Source organism: Vanrija pseudolonga, chromosome 1 (genome assembly GCF_020906515.1).
Source record: "Vanrija pseudolonga chromosome 1, complete sequence".
In the NCBI taxonomy this organism is placed as follows: Eukaryota; Fungi; Basidiomycota; class Tremellomycetes; order Trichosporonales; family Trichosporonaceae; genus Vanrija; species Vanrija pseudolonga.
Window position 1 is genome coordinate 3544865 of NC_085849.1, and position 19324 is coordinate 3564188.

Here is a 19324-nt window from a genome sequence, read left to right on the forward strand (position 1 = left end):
CACTGTGCCCCGTTCCATAGCCGACGTGCGTCTCACTTCACTACTCCCAGCCAAGCGCTAGAACATTGGTGCCCCCCAGCGACAACTCGCCATCCGACATCTCTTGCGTCACCTGCTTCATCTCACCTGTCCATCGCCGACGACGCACGCACACACACACAATGGCGCGCAAAGCAGCGGTCAAGTACCGCTCCCTGCGGTCAAACCTCGTGCATCTCCCGCTCTCGCTGTACGCCTCGCTCGCCCAATCGCAGACAGTGAGTCTTCCCCGTCCCGCGCGCCCGCTAACCCGCAGCGCCCACAGAGCCTCATCCTCCACCTGGCGCCGCTCGTCCCGGGGAGCAGCTCGCGCCGAGCGCCGCAGCCAGCATATCTCGGCTGGTCGGGCCTCGCGGCAGCATCCTCGCTCTCCGGAATCGGCGGTAACCAGCTCGAGACGCTCGAGGTCGACCCCGAAGTCGCGCTGAGCTACGGCTGGACAGAGGGCACGATTGTGAGTGCTCTGCCGGCGAGCACACACTGACAAGCAGCTCGAGATCAGCATCATCCACAACCCCACAAAGGCGCGCTCCGTCAGCGTCACCCCGCTGTCGGCGGACGACTGGGAGATTCTGGTAAGCGCCACACGCAGCGCGGCTCGCGCTGACCCTGCCAGGAGCAAAATGCAAACTACCTCGAGAACAACCTGCTCAGCCAGCTGCGCGCCGCGCAGAAGGGCCAGGAGATTGACGTCTGGGTCATGGGGCGGACCAAGATCAGGATACGAGTTGGTGAGTCGAGCTGCGATTGTGTGGACCGCCCAGCTCTGACCACGCGCAGACGCTACGAACCCCCCGACGACCGCCTCCTCAGTCGTCCTCATCAACGTAGACACAGAGATCTACGTCGCGCCCCGTCCACGGGACCTCGAGAAGAAGGCCCAGGTCGAGCCACCCAAGGCTGTCGTGCCTGTGCCCGTTGCGACCCCCGCGTCGTCATCCAAGCCCAAGGCCAAGGCAGCGAGCAAGAAGGAGGCATCACTGCGTCTTGTCCCGGCACGGGTCGCCGCGTTGTGGGGAGAGGCCGTCCTCTCGGCGGACGACTACCAGGTTGTTGGCGGCGAGCGCGTTGCTCTCACCGCGCCCGAGACGTTGGCAAAGGTCCGCAGCCGGCTCGGCGAGTCGTCGGAATCCGGGCCCCTGTTCGTTGCGACTCGCTTGGTTCGGCAAAAGGACGAGAACGAGGAAGCAGAGCAAAAGGAGCCAGAAGCTGAGGGCGCCAAAGAGGAGGAGCAGGAGGAGGCACCACTCGAGGCGTGGCTCGTGGGATGGGACGAGGCGCCCGCCGGCACCTTTGTGCTCACGGGCGAGGTGGACAAGGAGTGGGAGAACTGGGGAACTGTGACGTGAGTAGCTGAAGTACGCGGAAAGCGGCCAGCAGCTAACGCACGCAGTCTCGCCGCAGCAAAGTCCAAGGGCGGCAAGGCAAAGGCCAACGGGTCGAAGCCACCAGCAGAGTTGACCTTGCAATCCCCGCCTCGCCCCGTGCTCGCCGGCGTAGACAAGATTGTCAAGGATGCTGTCCAGTACCTCGGCCGCGCGGTCCTCACTGGCCATGCCAAGACGCAGCTGCTTGTGGGATCCAAGGGCGCGGGCAAGACGGCCATCGCCAAGGCTATCGGCGAACAGCTCGAGGCTGACCGGAGTATCCTTGCTGGTGGGTGCGAACCATTAGATCTGGTGTTAACCCACTCAGAACTCATTTACGAGGACGTTGGACGATTGGATCCAGACGACCGCTTGAACAACATCAAGGAGACGCTCACAAAGTGGAGCGAGAACGCCGCCAAGCACCAGCCATGTGTCCTGATTCTCGACAACCTCGACCTGTTGCTGAGCCCAGAGAACGAGGTGAGTGGTGTGTTCCAGACCCAGTTGCTCACCACGACCAGCTGTCGGCATCGTCAAACCCTGCCATCCTTGCCGAGCTCTACTGCCGGCTCTTCGCGCCGACCGTGCTCCCTCCCGGTGTCATGGTCCTGGCCACGGCCACTGGCACTGCGTCGCTGCATCCCTTGCTCACGTCCAAGCACGTGTTCGGTGAGGTGACCAAGGTCAAGCCACCAACACAGGATGTGCGGAGACAGATCATGGAGGTCTTGGTCCAGACGCAGAAGGAGGCGGCCGCTCCCCCAAGGCAACAGGTCAAGGTCGCCGAGGAACCAGTGCTCGACTACGTCGTGCTGGCCACCTTGACTGAGGGCTACTCGGCTTCCGACCTCAGCGACCTCGTCGCTGGCGCTACCCAGCAGTCAATGATCCGCGCCGCCAAGAGCAACGAGGACCACTCGTTCCTCACCATGGAGGACTTTGTGTCGGCACAGGAGGCGTTCACGCCGCTCAGCCTCCGTGGCGTGTCCTTGCAAAAGTCGGACGTCAGGTGGTCCGACATTGGAGGTGGGTGAACAGTGCCGTCGGCTTACTGACCCACCAGGCTTGCACGAGCCTAGGCAGATTCTGCGCGAGACGCTCGAGTGGCCGACCAAGTATGCCAAGATCTTTGCCAACTCGCCGCTGCGACTGCGTTCTGGGTATGTCGGGTCGTCGTGGCCGTAAATCCACCCGCTGACATCACAGTCTCCTGCTCTACGGTTACCCTGGTTGCGGCAAGACACTTCTTGCCTCGGCTGTGGCCCGCGAGACTGGCCTCAACTTCATCAGCGTCAAGGGTCCCGAGATCCTCAACAAGTACATTGGTGCCTCTGAGCAGTCGGTGCGCGACCTTTTCGAGCGTGCCTCGGCTGCCAAGCCATGTGTGCTGTTCTTCGACGAGTTTGACTCGATCGCCCCTAAGCGGTGAGCTAGAGTGTGCGGGTAGTCTAGCTGACAACCAGTGGCCACGACAGCACGGGTGTCACCGACCGCGTTGTCAACCAGATGCTCACGGAGATGGATGGTGCGCAGGGTCTCGACGGCGTCTACGTCCTCGCTGCGACTAGCCGTCCCGACCTCATCGACCCTGCCTTGTTGCGACCCGGTCGTCTGGACAAGGCAGTGCTGTGTGACATGCCGACCAAGCAGGACCGCCTCGAGATCATCGAGTCGTTTGCCAAGAAGCTTACGCTTGCGCCGTCTGTCGACTTGGAAGAGCTCGCCGAGGACACGGCTGGCTTCTCTGGTGCCGACCTCCAGGCGCTGGTGTACAACGCGCACCTGGACGTCGTGCACTCTGTTCTGACCAAGACTGAGGAGGAGGCCCAGCCCAAGGACAAGGGCAAGGGCAAGGCGAAGGGCAAGGGCAAGGCCGTCGAGGGCAAGGAGAACGACATTCCCAATGGCGTCGCGGCGGCACCGCCCAAATTCAGGCAGCTGCAGCCCGAGGAGGCACCTGTCACCTCGGCGGCGCGCACTGCCTTCGCCGAGCGTATCGACACCATTGTCAACTCGACCAGCCCGCACACGGCCGAGGAGGACGAGGTGGAGAAGCACAAGATGGAGACGCCAGTGATCGAGGAGCGCCACCTGCGCAAGTCGTTGGCGGGCACGCGTCCGTCCGTGTCGGCGACCGAATATGCGCGATTCCACCGAATGTAAGTGAACCACTAGCTGGCAAATCTGACGCGCAGCTACGACGCGTTTGTCAACGACCGCGACGGCACCATGTCGAATGGGGATCTTGGACGGGACACGGGGACGCGGTCGTCGTTGAAGTAGAGGAGCGCAGTCGTCGTTGAAGTAGAGGAGCGCAGTAGCACCATGTAGACGCGGGATATCATATTACATTGCACTGGCCCACACTATGCCCCCTTGAGATCGTACTTGAGCTCCTCGAGCTTGTCCAACCGGACCTGGTTATCCTTCTGCCCACGGCGCTGGATCTCGACCGCGCCCGCCGCGAGCTCGGGCAGCGCCAGCCGCATAAAGTCTGCGAGCTCTGGTGCGTTGCCCTGGATAGCGAAGAAGCCGATCGTGAAGAGCAGCAGCTGGATCGCGACGTAGTTGGAGTGCCGCTTCTCGCTCGCCTCGCGCAGGGGAGGGAGCCAGCCCGGCGTGAGGGAGTAGAGGAGGAGGAACGCCTGTGATCCGGGCACGAGGTACTGGATCGGCGTGGCGCCGTCGACAAAGTTGGCGTAGGCTAGGTGCGATGAGCTGTGCGCGAGCGTCAGCGAGCGGTCGTGAGCGGGCGGCGAGCGGCGGACGAGGCACCGGTGGGTGTGGTGAGGCACCACCACGGCACTTACACCACGATCGCGACGATAACGAGCATGTCGAGCCCCTGCTCCTGGCTGCGCTTGGCGATCTCATTCTTCTTCCTCAGCGCGGCGATCTCGGCCTCTTGTTCTGCCGTCAGCTCGCACACTCAACGGAGAGCTCACCCTCGGTCGTGATGGGCCGTTCTGGGGTCAGCTACGTCGTCGGGGGTGGCGAGCTCACCGTCGTCGCTGGCCTTCTTTGGCGTGGCTTTCGGCACTGCGCGCCTGCGTGCTGTTGCTTTTGCCATTGTCGTGGTGTGTGTGTGAGATGTCTCGCATGGATCTTGGATCGGATCGCGACATTGCCGCCATCGTGTGGCCGCTGCTGGTGGAGGCGGACGCCCGCCCATCTCCGCCTCGCCACGTGCGCCTGCCACAAGTCGCCTCGTTTTAACCCCGCCGACGCGCGTTGGCTGTCAGTCGTCAGCGTCATGCAACACAGTGACGACGAGTAATCAACCACAACCACCACTGCACTTGCTCGACAGCGAGCTCGACACCCTCAACAACACTTGCATTCACCCATCGACCGCATCGCAACCATGTCCCGCTCCTACGACCGCGGTGAGTCGCGAGCAGCAGCTCTGGCCATGCGAGTGTGCAAGCTAACCCCCTGCCAGCCCTCACCGTCTTCTCCCCCGACGGACACCTCTTCCAGGTCGAGTACGCCCTCGAGGCCGTCCGCCGCGGTACCGCCGCCGTCGGCGTGCGCGGCAAGGACGTTGTCGTCCTCGGTGTGGAGAAGAAGTCGGCCCTGCAGCTCCAGGATCCTAGGACGGTGCGCAAGGTCGCCATGCTGGACGACCACATCTGCGTCGCGTTTGCTGGTGAGTTGGGTCGTGGGTCGTGGGGGTGGAGGGTGCTTGCTGGTACATGCCACAGCACCTTGACGCGCATCGCGCCCGCACACTCGCTTCGCTCGTGCGCGCGCACGCTTGCTCACACCCCAGGCCTCACCGCCGACGGCCGCATCCTCATCGACAAGGCCCGCGTCGAGTGCCAGTCGCACCGTCTCACGGTCGAGGACCCCGTGACGGTCGAGTACATCACCAAGTTTGTCGCCGGTATCCAGCAGCGCTACACCCAGTCGGGCGGTGTGCGCCCCTTTGGCATCTCGACGCTGATTGTCGGCTTTGACCCCAACGACAACAAGCCCAGGCTGTTTATGACTGAGCCTAGTGGTATCTACTCGGCGTGGAAGGTGAGTTGTGGGGTGTGTGATGAGCAGTGAAAGGATGTGGGGAGGAAAAGGAGCCAGCTTCCCAGGTCGCGCGCGACCAGGCGCGAGGTTGCCAGGTGTCAGGTTGCGACACCCCCCGCGGGTGTGCGGCTTCTGGCAACCCGGTAAAGTTCAATCCCACGCTCCTTGCACCATCATCACTGGCTCGACCCCTTGTTCCTCCGGTTCCTCCGCTTGTCAGCGCTAACTCATGCCCAGGCCTGCGCCATCGGCCGTGCGTCCAAGACGGTCCGCGAGTTCCTGGAGAAGAACTACACCGAGGAGCTCGACCGCGCGGCGACCATCAAGCTCGCAATCAAGTCGCTGCTCGAGGTCGTCCAGACTGGCGCCAAGAACATTGAGATCTCGGTGATGGAGAGCTATGGCGTCGTCAAGGTGGGTGGTTGCGGTGGTGATTGGGCGATTGGCTGCTCGTCTGACCCCCTCTGGACGGCCCCGCTGACCCTTTACAGAGCCTTGAGCAGACCGAGATCGAAGCCATTGTCGCCGAGATTGAGGCTGAGAAGGAGGCCGAGGCAGAGCGCAAGCGCGCAAGGTTGGCAGCTACCCAGGCTGGACAGGCATCCATGTTTGCGTCCTCATTGAGCGGCCCCGCGACTGGCGCGACTACGCCGGCCGTTGGCGAGACCGGTGGGGCCACTGTCCCCGGCGAGGAGTCTGGCGTCCAGTAGATAAGGGTAGGCGACGCAGGCGACACAGTCTCGACAGCGAGTTCATGACGCGGGGCTGCAGAGCAGAGTGGAAGTAGAGAGGTGGTGCCGGTGCCGTAGAAGCAGATAAATGACGTCGCACACGCGGCTTCATGTCATTGTATACAGCCAAGAGGCCGATGTCGGGCGCCTGGACCGGGACGATGTGGGCTGTTAGGGTTGTGGGCTCCGTCGCCAAGTGATCTACCGTCGGTGGCCCTTACAGTGGCTACGGTGGCTACGGTGGCCCACGGCGGCCGATTGGCGCCGCGGCAGGCTGGGCTTGCTGGGCATCATGAGCAAGCTGACTGATGAGGTTGTCTTTGTCGCGCAAGGGTGGAGCAGCAGTAGTAGAGAGAGAGAGACGAGAGACACGATCCAGGGGTGACGTCACCGTGGCGATACAGGGCATCAAGGCCCAACTAAATTTCTGTGGCATACGAATTCTGCTGCGAGCGACCTGGCAAAGTCGTCGAGTCGTCGGAGATGACGGTATGCATGATGATGACCTCGGCGACGAGGTCAGCAGGAGGGGCGTGGAGAAGCACCATGGCGTCACTCGCCTCGGTGGCGTTGTACTTGGCAGGCAGCAGCGAGGGCCGAAGGCGAGCAAGGTATTTAGAGGGGGGCTCTGGTCGTCCTCCTCATCCCACTCCCATCGAGCGACAGAGCCTCACAACAGCCGCCACTCTACTACCACCACTACTACTACACACCAAGCGCCACCACTATGCCGATCAACCCCACGCACCAGGAGAAGACCTCGATCGCCAAGAAGACCATTGTGGTCCTCATGGGCATCGTGCTCGTCTTCAGCATCATCGAGGGCGCCATCACGGGCTACCTCGTCCACTCGTACAACAAGCACCACACGTACCCCTCGCACTCTATCCGCGACCGTGTGCGCTTCCTCCTCTTCTGCTCGTGGTGGACCGTCGTCTGGGCCATCGCCTACATCACCTTCCACTTCACCGCCGCCGCCGGGTCCGTCATTGGCGTCGTCCTCAACACGCTCGCCCTCGGCGCCACCTGGGTCTTCTGGCTCGGCGGCTCGGCTTCCCTGTCCGCTGCCATGCGCCACCGCCACTACGGCAACACTGTCCACCACTCGCAGCTCCGCGCCGGCGAGGGCTTTGGCTGGGCCACCTGGATCCTCCTCACCTTTGACATGCTCGTTGCTCTCTACGTCGCCTTTGACACGTCGCGCAACGGCAGCCCCGCCAAGGAGGAGAACATGCGCCAGATCGAGAGCCCCGCTTAAGCGAGCGATCTATCTTCGCCACACAGCCACCCCCCACCCCCACCCCCACCTCCGCCTACCTTACCCCTGTCCTAAGCTTCACCCTAGTCAAACCAGTATACATGTAGCCCTACGCTCGTTCCTCTGCTATAGAAGAAATCACATCCGTATAATGATGAATGAAGCCTTGAGACAGACCGACAGCATCGGGTGCCCCGAGGTGTGCGTAGACGCCAAGGGTGGTGATCAATCCGAGTCGGCTTATCGCAGAGGAACAACAACAAAAACAGGCCGGTCGACCTGGCTTGCGTAGCCTTGTCTCATGTCATTGCCACCTGCGCGTCGGCTTATCAAAAGGCACCCGTTGGGTCATGGCTGCGTCGTATGCTTGACAGCCTCCGCAGGCGATGCCGATGGCCACGTGTCCAGCCGAGGCAGCTGCTGGTACGCGCGTCCCAAGGCTCTCTTCTCAATGACCTCGCGCGGCATACAGTACAGGGGGTGGATGTCACGGAGGCCAGGGTAGCCGAGGAGCGAGAGCCCCGCCACGCCGAACACTGTGTGAAAGACGTCGACCCAGTCGTCCGGCCTGTCGGCAATACCTCCACCGTCGAGGTCCTGCCGTCAGCGGTTGTCGTTCAGTCAAGCCAACCCACCTGCGCAGACAGAATAAACGCCACAAGCTTGTCGCGGTTGATCCAGTGCAGCTTGCCGATGATGCTCAGCGCCGCCAGGTTCCACCACGAGTAGCACACGTCCTCTAGCTTCTCGGGGCGCCCATTCAGCCCGCCGTTGGCAAGCTGCCGCTCAGCGAGCCACCAGCCGAGCAGGTCGCTGTCGACGCGGTCCAGCTCGCCGAGTATGGCGAGAGATGCGACCGAGACCCAGACTGAAGGGTTTGTTAGTTAGACTTTGCCTCCGATCGGGCGGGCAACGGGGCGACGCTGCTGTTCACTCACCCTGTGCTCCGTGGCTCTCTGCCCCTGGTGCGCTCCCAAATGCTCCGTCAAAGTTCATGCTACCAACCAAGTGGTCGATGACGCGCTGCCTCCCAGTGCCACCGTACAGCTCGTCCAGGTCACCCAGGCGCCCAAGCAGCGAAAGCGCTGAGACAAGGAGGTACGAGAAGCGCGTATCCCGCTCGCCGAAAGCGTCTCCTGCCATTGATCCGTCCTCGCCGACGAGCGACAGTGCGACTGGCCCATGCTCATCAGCGACGCTCCTTGCCCTCCTCCGCCGGCCGCTGTAAACTCACACTTGACGACCCGGTCGACGTCGCAGCGGTCGAGCGCGTCCTGCATGATCAGAATCTGGATCGCGCTCAATGTCGCGTGCATATGCGCGTCGTGCGCGACGTGGGCCCCAAACGCGCCTGATTGATTGTCAGCTGGCCTGGCACAGAGGGCACAGTTGGCACAAGGCCCAAACAGACCTACCGGCCTCGTCGTCCCAGCACGCCATGACGTAGTCGACCATGTCATCGCGGCTCAGCGCGTCAGGCCTGCCGAGCACACTGAGCGCAGTGAGGCCCCAGTACACGCCGTTCAGGCGCAGGTGCGCCGTGAGGTGGTACGCGAGGTCTTTGTTCTGGAGACTGGTCAGCCCAGCAAACGGCAGGGCCCGGACCGCGGGGCTGCAGCAGGGGCAGCAGGGGCTCACCTCATCCAGCTGCTGCACGTACTTGACGTGCAGAGGAATGTCGAGAGGGGGCACCGTCGAGTAGTCCTTTGCCGGCGGCATTGTGCGAGTCGTGGGCATGTGGGTGCTGTCAAGGTCAGAGTCGAGTTATCGGTCGGTTCGTCGTCAGTGCTCGAGCGACTCCTCCGGGATGTCAGGAGTGGTCATTCTCCACGTGAGCCCAAGGTGGAGGTGGTCAAAGGTGGAGGTCGGTCGCCACCCAAAGTTACGTGTTGTCCATTGTGCACTGACCACCACAAACAACAACATGGCCGCCACGGTATCACAAGCATAGACTTTCGACAGTATGAGTCGGCGCAGTACACGGCGAAGCGATGCTGCCGCAGCCACTACCGCCGCCGCGATCAACCACCTCTCGGCGCAGACCTCAGCCACCCTCCGCTCTTCCCTCGTGATCCCCACCCTCGCCCAGATCCTCTCCGAGCTGGCGCAGAACTCGCTCGATGCGGGTGCGAAACGCATCGACGTTTGGATAAACGTTGCTCCTGGGGATGAGAGTCTGCGCGTCCAGGACGACGGGGTGGGGATGAGCCGCGAGCAGCTCGGCCGCATCGGCGAGCGATATGGTGAGGGCACTTAATGAGGCGCCGCTGACGCGCAGTGACGAGCAAGGGTAGCGCTACCTCCGTCCTTGGCGACACTTATGGCTTTCGAGGCGAGGCCCTCGCTTCCATCGGCGCGCTGTGCTTGCTCGAGGTTACGAGCCGCGCCGCCAAGGCGGACACATTTGCGCGGGTCATCAAGGTAGGGTGGGACACTGACCGAAGCTGACGCCAGAATGGCAATATCATCTACACTGGCAAGGCTCGGGACACGGTTACCTCGCAGCACGGCACGACCGTGAGCGTGCGCGACGTGTTCGCCGCCGTGCCTGTTCGCCAAGCGGCGCTAGGCAGCGGAGCGTTGACGGCGTGCCGCAAGGTGCTGGAAACACTCGCGCTCGCGTGGCCGGCCGTGGCATGGAGCCTGTGGGAGGAGCGTCCATCCGGGGCTCGCAAGGTCCTCGGTCTTCGGCCAGTAAGTCCTTCCTCTGTTGGTTACTGACATCCAGGCGAAGAACAGCCTCGGCATGTTCAAGGCAGTGTACGGCTCCGCCGGTGTGGAGAAGGTGCAGAGCGTGAGGGTCAGTTCTGGGCAGTGGCGCGTGGACGGGTTCATCAGCCTCGAGGGGGCAGTCACAAAGGTAAGTCGGTGGCATGAGGGCCCGCTGACACCAGGCACACCAGCACCTCTACGTGAACGGGTTTCCGCTCGACACGGCGTCAGAGCTGCACCTCGCCATCGCACGCCGCTTCGCGTCCTCGGCGTTCGCGACCACCGCAGGCGACTGGGACGAACGACCGCAGACGAACCGCGCGTCCCCACGCCGGCCGGAACGGTACCCCATCTACGTGCTGAATGTGACCGTCCCGCCTGAGGGTGTGGACGCGACGTACGACCCGAAGAAGCGGCAGCACGGCTACAGGGTGGGTGAGGAAGGGTGTGGCGCCGCTGACGGCAGGACGCGGGCCGGCTCACTGCATTTGTGGTCACTGTCGCCGACGAGTTCTTGCAGCGCGCGGGCTTTGGGCGGCGCGAGGCACCGTCAGAGCGCACGCCGACCAAGGGCTCGCCGCTGGTGCCGGCTAAGCGCCGCGCGGAGGAGGGATCGGAGCGGATAGCGACGCGGTTGTTTTCTTCACGAGCTGCTCCCGACACCGCGTCCCCAGAACCTGTCGACGACACGAACGACCCCTTCGGCCGCCGCTGGATTCGCGATATTGTGACGGTGAGCTACAGCGTGCATACGATGGAGCTGACGGCAGCAACCTGCTCCGAATGTCTTTCCTGTAGGCCGCGGGCAGCGGGGCATCCCACCAGCAGACGATGGCGACGCGGGCCCCGACGATAACCCACTCGAGGACGACGACAACCCCACCCTTCTGACCACGGCTCTCCGCGGCCCGCTATCGGACGTAACGTTCTCACATGACAGTCTCGCCGACGCAGTGGTTCTGGGGCAAGTTGACCGCAAGTTCATTTGCTGCGTCCTGCGAGCCGAAACGCCCACGCACGAGCCGACCGCAGCGCTTGTCATTCTCGACCAGCACGCGGCAGACGAGCGCGCGGCCGTCGAGGGGATAATGGACGAGCTATGCGCGGGGTTCGCGGGCGACACGATGGCCGTGACCGACGTCGAGCTGCGCGTTGTCCTGACGCGCGAGGAGGCGGCCGTGCTCGAGTCCACCGCCGCGCGGCGCATCCTCCGCAGGTGGGGTATCGGCCTCGGGGAGGTCATGTCGGGCGAGTACGTCCAGGTGGACGTGACGTGCGTGCCAGCGCTGCTCGAGCGCCTAGCGAGGAAGGACACGGCCGAGCTCACGCGCCTCCTCAAGCTCTACCTCCCGGAACTGGGCGAGCGGGGAGCCGAGATCGACGCCGTCGTGGCGGGGCTGGATGGCGACGCACGCGCGCGCGTCCAAGCGCTCATGCCGCGCGAGATGGTCGAGCTCGCCAACTCAAAGGCCTGCCGAGGTGAGTTATGCCTGGCGTTGCGCCGCTGACCCCAGGCGCCATCATGTTCGAGGACAAGCTCGACGCCGAGCAGAGCGCACGCCTGGTCGCGCGGCTCGCAGACACCCGCACGCCGTGGGTGTGCGCTCACGGCCGGCCGACGTTTGTGCCAGCGTGCGCGTGGCCCTCCGACAAGAAGAACTACAAACGGCCGATTGACTGGGCCAAGTGGAAGCACAACGTGTTGTAAGCATGTACAGATTCATGGTAAGCTATGACAACAGGGTGTACAACTACTTCTTCTTGCGCTTCGGTGCCGACTTGCGCTTCGGCGCCGCCGCCTCGGCCACAGCCTTGGTGCGTGAGCTCGCCTTTGCCGCCGCTTTCTTCGTTGTGGCCTTCTTCGCCGCGGGCGCGGCGGCCTTCTTTGTCGCCGGCGTGGCCTTCTTCGTCGCTGGCTTCTTGGCAGCCTTTGACCCCTTCTTCGGCGCGGCCTTGGCCTTGGCCTTGCCCTTCCCCTTGGCCGTCTTCTGCCGCTTCGCCGGCGGTGCGTCCTCCTCCTCCTCCTCTTCCTCTTCCTCCTCCTCTTCTGCCTTCTCCTCCTCCTCGACAGCTTCTTCAGCCTCCTCCTCAACCTCCTCCTCCGCTTCCTCTACCACCACCTCCTCTGGCACGTCGACCTCCTCAACCAACTCCTGTCCGTTCAGCCAACCGCCCGCCACGGCCTCGCGCCAGCCTGGGACGTCGTCGACACCCTCAGCGCCCATATCCGCCTCACCGCCCGCCCACCAGCCGGCAGGGCTCCAGACATAACGCTGCGCGAGGAGTGCCTCGAGTGTCTTGAAGCTTTCCGTGCTGGTATAAGGCATCGCCGTGGACGGGTGCCGGTATCGCGCCGGCTGGCCCGTCATCAGGTCGAGTGGCGGTCGCCTGTTGATGGGGCGGTTGCGCGGAGGAATCACCTTGACTGACGACCAGTCGACGTGGTCGCCGAGGATCAGATTGAGCTCCGTCGGCAACCCGCCTGGGATCTCGCTGAGGATCAGATAGTTGCGGGTGTACTGCGCGCTGGTCGCGTCTGGGGCGGGTGCTGGTTCGGGAGCTGCGCTGTCTGGCTTTGATGCGTCGGCGGTCGCAGGCTCAGGCTCCTTGGGTTTCGGGGCCGCCTCACTGTCGCCGTCGCCCGGTGCCTTGCTCTCAGCAGGAGGTCCGTTGGCATCCTTGACAGGCTCAGGGGAAGCTTTTGATGCCTCGTCCTTGACCTCGGCGCTGGTGTTCTGGGTCGGCGCGCCGCCCTCCGCAGCTGGCTCCGTCGGCTTGTCTGCAGTCGGCTCAGTTGGCTTGTCGGCAGTTGGCTCATTCGGCTTGTCGGCAGTTGACTCAGTTGGCTTGTCGGCATCCGGCTTCGAGCTCGTGGTAGCAGCAGGAGTGGCATCCGTCGACGTAGAAGCCGGTGCTGCCGGTGCTGGGACAGGAGGCTGGTCGGCAGGTGGGGTGTTGACCTTATCGACGTCCATCGCAGCGTCCGGCTTCGGAGAGGCCCCCACGTCGGTGGGCGCGGTGGCAGCTTTGCCGTCTGGAGCCGGGGATGGTGCTTTGGTCGCAGCAGTCTGGGTCTCTGCTGGCGGAGCATCGGGTTTCGACTCGGTATCCTTCGGTGCGTCCCCCTTCTCACTAGGAGCGTCGGGCTGCAGCTCGTCGCCCTTGGGCTGAGACTTTGGCGGTGAGGCCACCTTGTCGATCGGCTCGTCACTGGTCTTTTCAACAACAGTGGCTGCTGCGGGTTCGCCCTCGGCACCCTTGTCGTCGTCGCCTCGCTTATCAACGATGGCCTTCTCGCTGCCGGCCGGCTCCGCAGTGCTGTCGGTTGCCTTGTCGCCTGTCTTCTCGCCGCCGGGCTCCTCGGTGCCGCCATCTGCCTTGTGACTTGGGCCAGCCTCGTCTCCCTTCTCACCCCCCTCCGCACTCTCCTCTCCCACCACCTCGACGAGCTTGCCGACCGTACGACTGATCCAAGTCACACGCGGTCCAACGACGCGTTTCCGTCCAACGCGCCGCAGCTCGCGCCGCTCTTCCTCGCGCTGCAGCCAGTTGGTGAGGGCTTCCTTGTTGCGCTCCTCCTCCTCTAGCGCGGCCGCGATGAGCTCGTCCTGAGTCATTGGCCGTGCGCCACGAATCTCGCCCGTCACATGCTGGGCTCGTCTTCCCTTCTTGCTTGTCGCGAGGGCGGCCTTCTCAGCTGCCAGCCTTTCTTTTACTTCGTCTTCCATTCGCAGCGTCGACGTGCGAAGGTTTGAGCGGCGCGCCTCTGACCTGTTCAAGCGCTTCTGCTCGCGCTTCTGTCGCCTGATCTCCAGCACCAGCGTCGACTTGGCCATTTTCGTCGGGTCGATCGTTGGATCCAGTAATGACAGCGCCTCTGTGGAGATTTTGGGACCGGAGGACTCGCCGGCTCGGTGAATCTTGACGAGGGGGTTGAAGCCTGCCTTTTGCTTTGCCTGGGCGGGTTAGAGGAGTGGAGATGCGGCGCCGACGCACCTTGCGCCGTTCTTCGCGCCGGACCTCGCGCTCCTCGGCGTCTTCGTCGTCGTCGTCGACCTCGTCGTCCGTGTCTGCAAACTCGTCCATGAAGACATCACGCTGCTCGGCTGGGCGGGGGGTTAGGATGGGTGGAGGAGGTGGTGGCGCAGAGAGACCCACCTGGGGCCTCAAAGTCGGCATCATCTTCTTCCTCGGCGAACAAGCCGTCCTTGTCCTTTTCATCTTCCTCGTGAGCCTTCTCCAGCAGCTCGCGCATGCTAGCATCGTCAGTGAGGTTCTACATGTATTTGTGTTGGCGGCGATGGCCGAGCGGCCGAGCTGATTGCCACGAGCGGGATAGATAACGCCAGGCGGTACGCGCTGATCCGAGAAGGATCAGACATTGCCAACAGGCTGCCTGCCCTGCCTGCATGTGACTGCTGACTCAGAGTGCCGCGCTGTCGTGTTCCGGTATTCGATGCGTGGAACCCGGCGAGCAGTGTCCGCCGAGTTAGACACGCCGGATCCGGGGCCCACAGACGATGTGGAATGGTACATGCCAGCGCTTTGGGTGGCAACAACAACAACAGCAACGAGGAGGACGTCGACGCGACGTGATGGACCAACACTCACCGGTTGCCCGCCGTGCTACGCTTGGAGCGCCCTTGAGTCACTGTTGTGTACTCTGCCATGGTGGGAGAGACCGGTGCCGGTGGGTGGCGAGAGAAGGGGGAGGGGGAGTTGGGGTTGCGGTTGCTTGAATCAAGTTTGGGTGGTGCAGGATCCGACTCTTGTCGGCGTGAATGACCGCATCGACAAGTCCCTCGCACTACGGAGGCAACTGGGTCGCGGAAGTGGAGGTCAGGCGGCAACACAGCCAGGGTCACCCCCCCGGCCCTCCTGCCAATCGCGGCCAAGTCCGTCCATTGCCACAAAATTTATAACACCGAAAAATGCTACCTTTTTTTCAGCTGGGCTCTGGAGCGAGACAGTCTCCTGGCAGGCCGTGGGCGTCAGCGTCACGGGCGGACGCATTCACAGTCCCCCTCGCTGGCAATCCGCCCCCACTGGCTGGCTGCACGCTGCTCCCCCCCGCCGCTGTTCACAACTGGACATCTCGCTGATACATCTCTCCATCATCTCGCGCAAGCGTGCTATAAAAGCTCCTCGTCCGAGATCAATCATCCCCTCACTCGGCTTTCGCCACCCCTTTCTAAAAATCTAAAAAGACCGTAAAAAAGACTATCCAAAATGGTGCGTCATGGCTCTCCAGAGGCTCTCCCAGCCGTAGTCCCGAACATGTTGCTGACAAGTCCCAGGTCAAGTGAGTGTTTGTTCGAGTATATCTTCAGTTCCGGGATCCTCTTCGATGGCTCTGGAGGGGCTGCAGTCGACGCTGCAGTCAACGCAGCGGCGAGAGCGCGAGTGCAATCAATTTTGCATCGCAGAGGCCCCCTCCCTTGTCCCGGTCGGTCCGTGGCCGACGGCTACTGCTCCACTGGCCAAGTGGGGGACCCAGCGGTCTTGGGAGTTGCCATCCATCTCGACAGCCTGCTACATGACATGGTGGCCTCGCGTCGGTGGGCAAGTGAATGGACAGCACAGAAACCAAGTCTGGAGAGCCAGCAAAAGATGGAAGGCGTCCCGAGAACTTGGGTCTGAAATTTCTCTCTCGGTGGCAACCCGCCATCTTCCACCCTGGCCCTCCCGACTTGGTCCGTGCCAGACAACACATTGTCCATCCACATCGCCTCCACTGCACAACAGTCATGGTGATGTGCATGCGCACGAGCTGCCCGCCCACCGCCCACCATGGAGCCAGTGTGGCACTTTTGTGGCAGTGTGGCACTTGACCACCAACCATCACCATCCTCCTTCGACATGTCCTCCAACATCATCCGACTTGTTCTTCGACCTCTGCTTGCATCTACTGACGCTACACAGCTTCACCGTTGATGAGATCCGCGAGCTGATGGGTATGTCGGGCAATTCGTCCACAGTGAAGGTGACACCGTTAAGGTGTCACTGTGAAGGTCATGTTTCGAAGCTTTGTAACGTGTTTGGGACATCCCAGCACGCCTGACAAAGCTTCGGTTCATGACCCTGTCATCGTAGCCCCTAGAATTCAGTCTGACACCTTGTAGACAAGCCGACCAACATCCGTAACATGTCGGTCATTGCCCACGTCGACCACGGCAAGTCGACTCTTACCGACTCGCTCGTCTCCAAGGCCGGTATCATTGCCGGTGCCAAGGCCGGTGAGATGCGTTTCACCGACACCCGTCAGGATGAGATCGACCGTGGTATCACCATCAAGTCGACCGCCATCTCGATGTACTTCCCCATCGACAAGGAGGACGTCGCCGACATCAAGCAGAAGACTGACGGTGAGTGATTGGCTTGGGACCTCGCCTCGATTCAATACTGACGACTTCTTAGGCAACGAGTTCCTGATCAACCTTATCGACTCGCCCGGTCACGTCGACTTCTCGTCTGAGGTTACCGCCGCTCTCCGTGTCACCGACGGTGCCCTTGTCGTCGTCGACTGTGTTGAGGGTGTCTGTGTCCAGACCGAGACTGTCCTTCGTCAGTCGCTCGGTGAGCGTGTCAAGCCCGTCCTTGTCATCAACAAGGTCGACCGTGCCCTCCTCGAGCTCCAGGTCTCCAAGGAGGACCTTTACCAGTCGTTCACCCGTACCGTCGAGTCGGTCAACGTCATCATCTCGACCTACACCGACCCCGTCCTCGGTGACGTCCAGGTCTACCCCGACCAGGGTACCGTCGCTTTCGGCTCGGGTCTCCACGGCTGGGCCTTCACCCTCCGCAACTTCGCCACCCGTTACGCCAAGAAGTTCGGTGTTGACAAGAACAAGCTCATGCCCAAGCTCTGGGGCGACAACTACTTCAACCCCAAGACCAAGAAGTGGTCCAAGGCCTCGGCTGACGGCACTGAGCGTGCTTTCAACATGTTCGTCCTTGACCCCATCTTCCGCATCTTCGACTCGATCATGAACTTCAAGAAGGACGAGATCCCCACTCTCCTTGACAAGCTCGAGATCAAGCTCTCGTCGGACGAGAAGGACCTTGAGGGCAAGCAGCTCCTCAAGACCGTCATGAAGAAGTTCCTTCCTGCCGGTGACGCCCTCCTTGAGATGATTGTCATCAACCTCCCCTCGCCCCAGACCGCCCAGAAGTACCGTGTCGAGACCCTCTACGAGGGCCCCATGGACGACGAGTCGGCCATTGCCATCCGCGACTGTGACCCCAAGGGCCCCCTTATGGTCTACATCTCCAAGATGGTCCCCACCTCGGACAAGGGTCGTTTCTACGCCTTCGGCCGTGTCTTCTCGGGTACCGTCTCGTCGGGCCCCAAGGTCCGTATCCAGGGCCCCAACTTCGTTCCCGGCAAGAAGGACGACTCGGTTATCAAGTCGATCCAGCGTACCGTCCTCATGATGGGCCGTACCGTCGAGTCCATCGAGGACTGCCCCGCCGGCAACATTGTTGGTCTTGTCGGTGTCGACCAGTTCCTCCTCAAGTCGGGTACCATCACCACCTCGGAGACCGCCCACAACATGAAGGTCATGAAGTTCTCGGTCTCGCCCGTCGTGCAGGTCGCCGTCGAGTGCAAGAACGCCTCGGACCTCCCCAAGCTTGTTGAGGGTCTTAAGCGTCTCTCCAAGTCGGACCCCTGTGTCAAGACCATGATCGGTGAGAACGGTGAGATCATCGTCGCCGGTGCCGGTGAGCTCCACCTCGAGATCTGCCTCAACGACCTCGAGAACGACCACGCCGGTGTTCCCCTCCGCAAGTCCGACCCCGTCGTCGGCTACCGTGAGACTGTCCAGGCCGAGTCCTCGATGATCGCTCTTTCCAAGTCGCAGAACAAGCACAACCGTCTCTGGGTCAAGGCTGAGCCCCTCGACGAGGAGCTTACCAAGGACATTGAGGAGGGCCGCGTCGCTCCCCGTGACGACCCCAAGACCCGTGCCCGTTACCTCGCCGACACCTACGGCTGGGACGTTACCGACGCCCGTAAGATCTGGTGCTTCGGTCCCGACACCACCGGCCCCAACCTTTTCCTTGACGCCTCCAAGGGTGTTCAGTACATGAACGAGATCAAGGACTCGGTCGTCGCCGCCTTCCAGTGGGCCACCAAGGAGGGTGGTGTTGCTGAGGAGCCCATGCGTGGTATCCGCTTCTCGATCCTCGACTGCACGCTCCACACCGACGCTATCCACCGTGGTGGTGGTCAGATCATCCCCACGGCCCGTCGTGTTTGTTACGCCGCCCAGCTCCTCGCCAAGCCCGGTCTCCAGGAGCCCATGTTCCTGGTCGAGATTGCCTGCCCGGACTCGGCCCAGGGTGGTGTCTACTCGGTCCTCAACGTTCGTCGTGGTCAGGTCTTCTCGGCCGAGCAGCGTCCCGGCACTCCGATGTACACAATGAAGGGAAAGTTTTTTCTATCATCGTTTACGTCCACGAAAATCGTGGACTTGGACGATGAGGAGGAGGAGGCGAGGAGGTCGAGTGGCGGATTTGGTTCCGCCACATCAACCTCCACCTCCACCTCCACCTTGAGTAACACAATGCTGACACTTTCACAGCTTACCTCCCCGTCGCCGAGTCGTTCGGCTTCAACGCCGACCTCCGTGCCGCTACCGGTGGCCAGGCCTTCCCCCAGGCCGTCTTCGACCACTGGGCTCTCCTCGGCGGTGACGCCTCGGAGAAGGGCTCCAAGGTCAACGAGCTCGCCGTCAAGATCCGTACTCGCAAGGGTCTTAAGCCTGACGTCCCCACCTACGACCAGTACTACGACAAGCTCTAAGTGTTTGTCGTTCTGGAGTTGTCAGAGGTCTATACATTGTTTGCGGCTTGCAGTCGCAGACTATGAATATATTGGTTTCGTTACGTAAGGAGCACTTTGGGTGTGGCACTTGGCGATCTGTGTGTGGCTTTGGTTCAGACAACAGGTTGCAGCGCCTCTACCCTCCCTCCTTACTCACTGCCGCATCTGCCCACATTGCACATATTCACAAGTGCATACACATGACTAGCCTATAGGCAATTGCCACAACAGGGCGGCTGCTCCTTTTGGGGTTTTTTTCATGTTTTGGTTATGTTTTTGAGCCGCTGTGGTCAGCGGCGTGGAGGCGACACTCGCTCACTTTTTGGTTGTTTTGGTTATGTTTTTGGGTTTTCCGTGGAAGCCT

At 62.2% G+C, this 19324-nt stretch overlaps 8 protein-coding genes across 9 annotated transcripts; 5 read left to right on the forward strand and 3 right to left on the reverse strand.

Annotated features, from left to right (window-relative positions):
* The first annotated feature begins 30 nt into the window (after nucleotides 1-30).
* On the forward strand, nucleotides 31-3726 carry PEX1 (Peroxisome biosynthesis protein PAS1). The gene is made up of 12 exons (XM_062767810.1): nucleotides 31-257; nucleotides 296-493; nucleotides 531-614; nucleotides 656-770; nucleotides 820-1384; nucleotides 1433-1695; nucleotides 1735-1889; nucleotides 1931-2435; nucleotides 2473-2569; nucleotides 2616-2834; nucleotides 2873-3568; nucleotides 3605-3726. Exons 1-12 carry the CDS (start codon nucleotides 162-164, stop codon nucleotides 3690-3692), a joined length of 3081 nt encoding a protein of 1026 aa, XP_062623794.1. The 5' UTR covers nucleotides 31-161; the 3' UTR covers nucleotides 3693-3726.
* On the reverse strand, nucleotides 3705-4487 carry LOC62_01G001331 (uncharacterized protein). Its single transcript, XM_062767811.1, has 4 exons — nucleotides 4413-4487; nucleotides 4355-4375; nucleotides 4220-4319; nucleotides 3705-4127 (listed from the first exon to the last, which is right to left on the reverse strand). The coding sequence occupies exons 1-4, from the start codon at nucleotides 4477-4479 to the stop codon at nucleotides 3776-3778; spliced, it is 540 nt and encodes a 179-aa protein (XP_062623795.1). The 5' UTR covers nucleotides 4480-4487; the 3' UTR covers nucleotides 3705-3775.
* A 286-nt stretch (nucleotides 4488-4773) lies between these two features.
* psmA7 (Proteasome subunit alpha type-7) lies at nucleotides 4774-6294 on the forward strand (the record flags this gene model as incomplete). Its single annotated transcript, XM_062767812.1, has 5 exons — nucleotides 4774-4795; nucleotides 4852-5058; nucleotides 5182-5432; nucleotides 5670-5846; nucleotides 5924-6294. The coding sequence occupies 5 exons, from the start codon at nucleotides 4774-4776 to the stop codon at nucleotides 6140-6142; spliced, it is 876 nt and encodes a 291-aa protein (XP_062623796.1). The 3' UTR covers nucleotides 6143-6294.
* Nucleotides 6295-6890: 596 nt separating this feature from the next.
* Nucleotides 6891-7421, forward strand: LOC62_01G001333 (uncharacterized protein; the record flags this gene model as incomplete). Its single annotated transcript, XM_062767813.1, has 1 exon — nucleotides 6891-7421. The coding sequence occupies one exon, from the start codon at nucleotides 6891-6893 to the stop codon at nucleotides 7419-7421; it is 531 nt and encodes a 176-aa protein (XP_062623797.1).
* Nucleotides 7422-7453: 32 nt separating this feature from the next.
* RABGGTB (Geranylgeranyl transferase type-2 subunit beta) lies at nucleotides 7454-9140 on the reverse strand (the record flags this gene model as incomplete). The annotated part of the gene is made up of 5 exons (XM_062767814.1): nucleotides 7454-8018; nucleotides 8057-8289; nucleotides 8360-8596; nucleotides 8656-8772; nucleotides 8837-9140. The coding sequence occupies 5 exons, from the start codon at nucleotides 9138-9140 to the stop codon at nucleotides 7770-7772; spliced, it is 1140 nt and encodes a 379-aa protein (XP_062623798.1). The 3' UTR covers nucleotides 7454-7769.
* A 184-nt stretch (nucleotides 9141-9324) lies between these two features.
* Nucleotides 9325-15044, forward strand: MLH3_1 (DNA mismatch repair protein MLH3). 2 transcript variants are annotated; one of them, XM_062767815.1, is made up of 10 exons: nucleotides 9325-9664; nucleotides 9700-9842; nucleotides 9876-10115; nucleotides 10150-10281; nucleotides 10316-10564; nucleotides 10600-10866; nucleotides 10904-11612; nucleotides 11648-14089; nucleotides 14130-14389; nucleotides 14745-15044. In XM_062767815.1, the coding sequence occupies exons 1-8, from the start codon at nucleotides 9385-9387 to the stop codon at nucleotides 11839-11841; spliced, it is 2214 nt and encodes a 737-aa protein (XP_062623799.1). In that variant the 5' UTR covers nucleotides 9325-9384; the 3' UTR covers nucleotides 11842-14089; nucleotides 14130-14389; nucleotides 14745-15044. The 2 variants fall into 2 exon arrangements, with proteins under 2 accessions (XP_062623799.1, XP_062623800.1); XM_062767816.1 differs by having other exon boundaries at nucleotides 11648-14389.
* On the reverse strand, nucleotides 11885-14388 carry LOC62_01G001336 (uncharacterized protein; the record flags this gene model as incomplete). Its single annotated transcript, XM_062767817.1, has 3 exons — nucleotides 11885-14089; nucleotides 14130-14239; nucleotides 14292-14388. 3 exons carry the CDS (start codon nucleotides 14386-14388, stop codon nucleotides 11885-11887), a joined length of 2412 nt encoding a protein of 803 aa, XP_062623801.1.
* A 318-nt stretch (nucleotides 15045-15362) lies between the features above and the next one.
* EFT2 (Elongation factor 2) lies at nucleotides 15363-18939 on the forward strand (the record flags this gene model as incomplete). Its single annotated transcript, XM_062767818.1, has 6 exons — nucleotides 15363-15365; nucleotides 15431-15435; nucleotides 16056-16087; nucleotides 16256-16498; nucleotides 16551-18509; nucleotides 18719-18939. 6 exons carry the CDS (start codon nucleotides 15363-15365, stop codon nucleotides 18937-18939), a joined length of 2463 nt encoding a protein of 820 aa, XP_062623802.1.
* Between the last annotated feature and the right edge of the window lie 385 nt (nucleotides 18940-19324).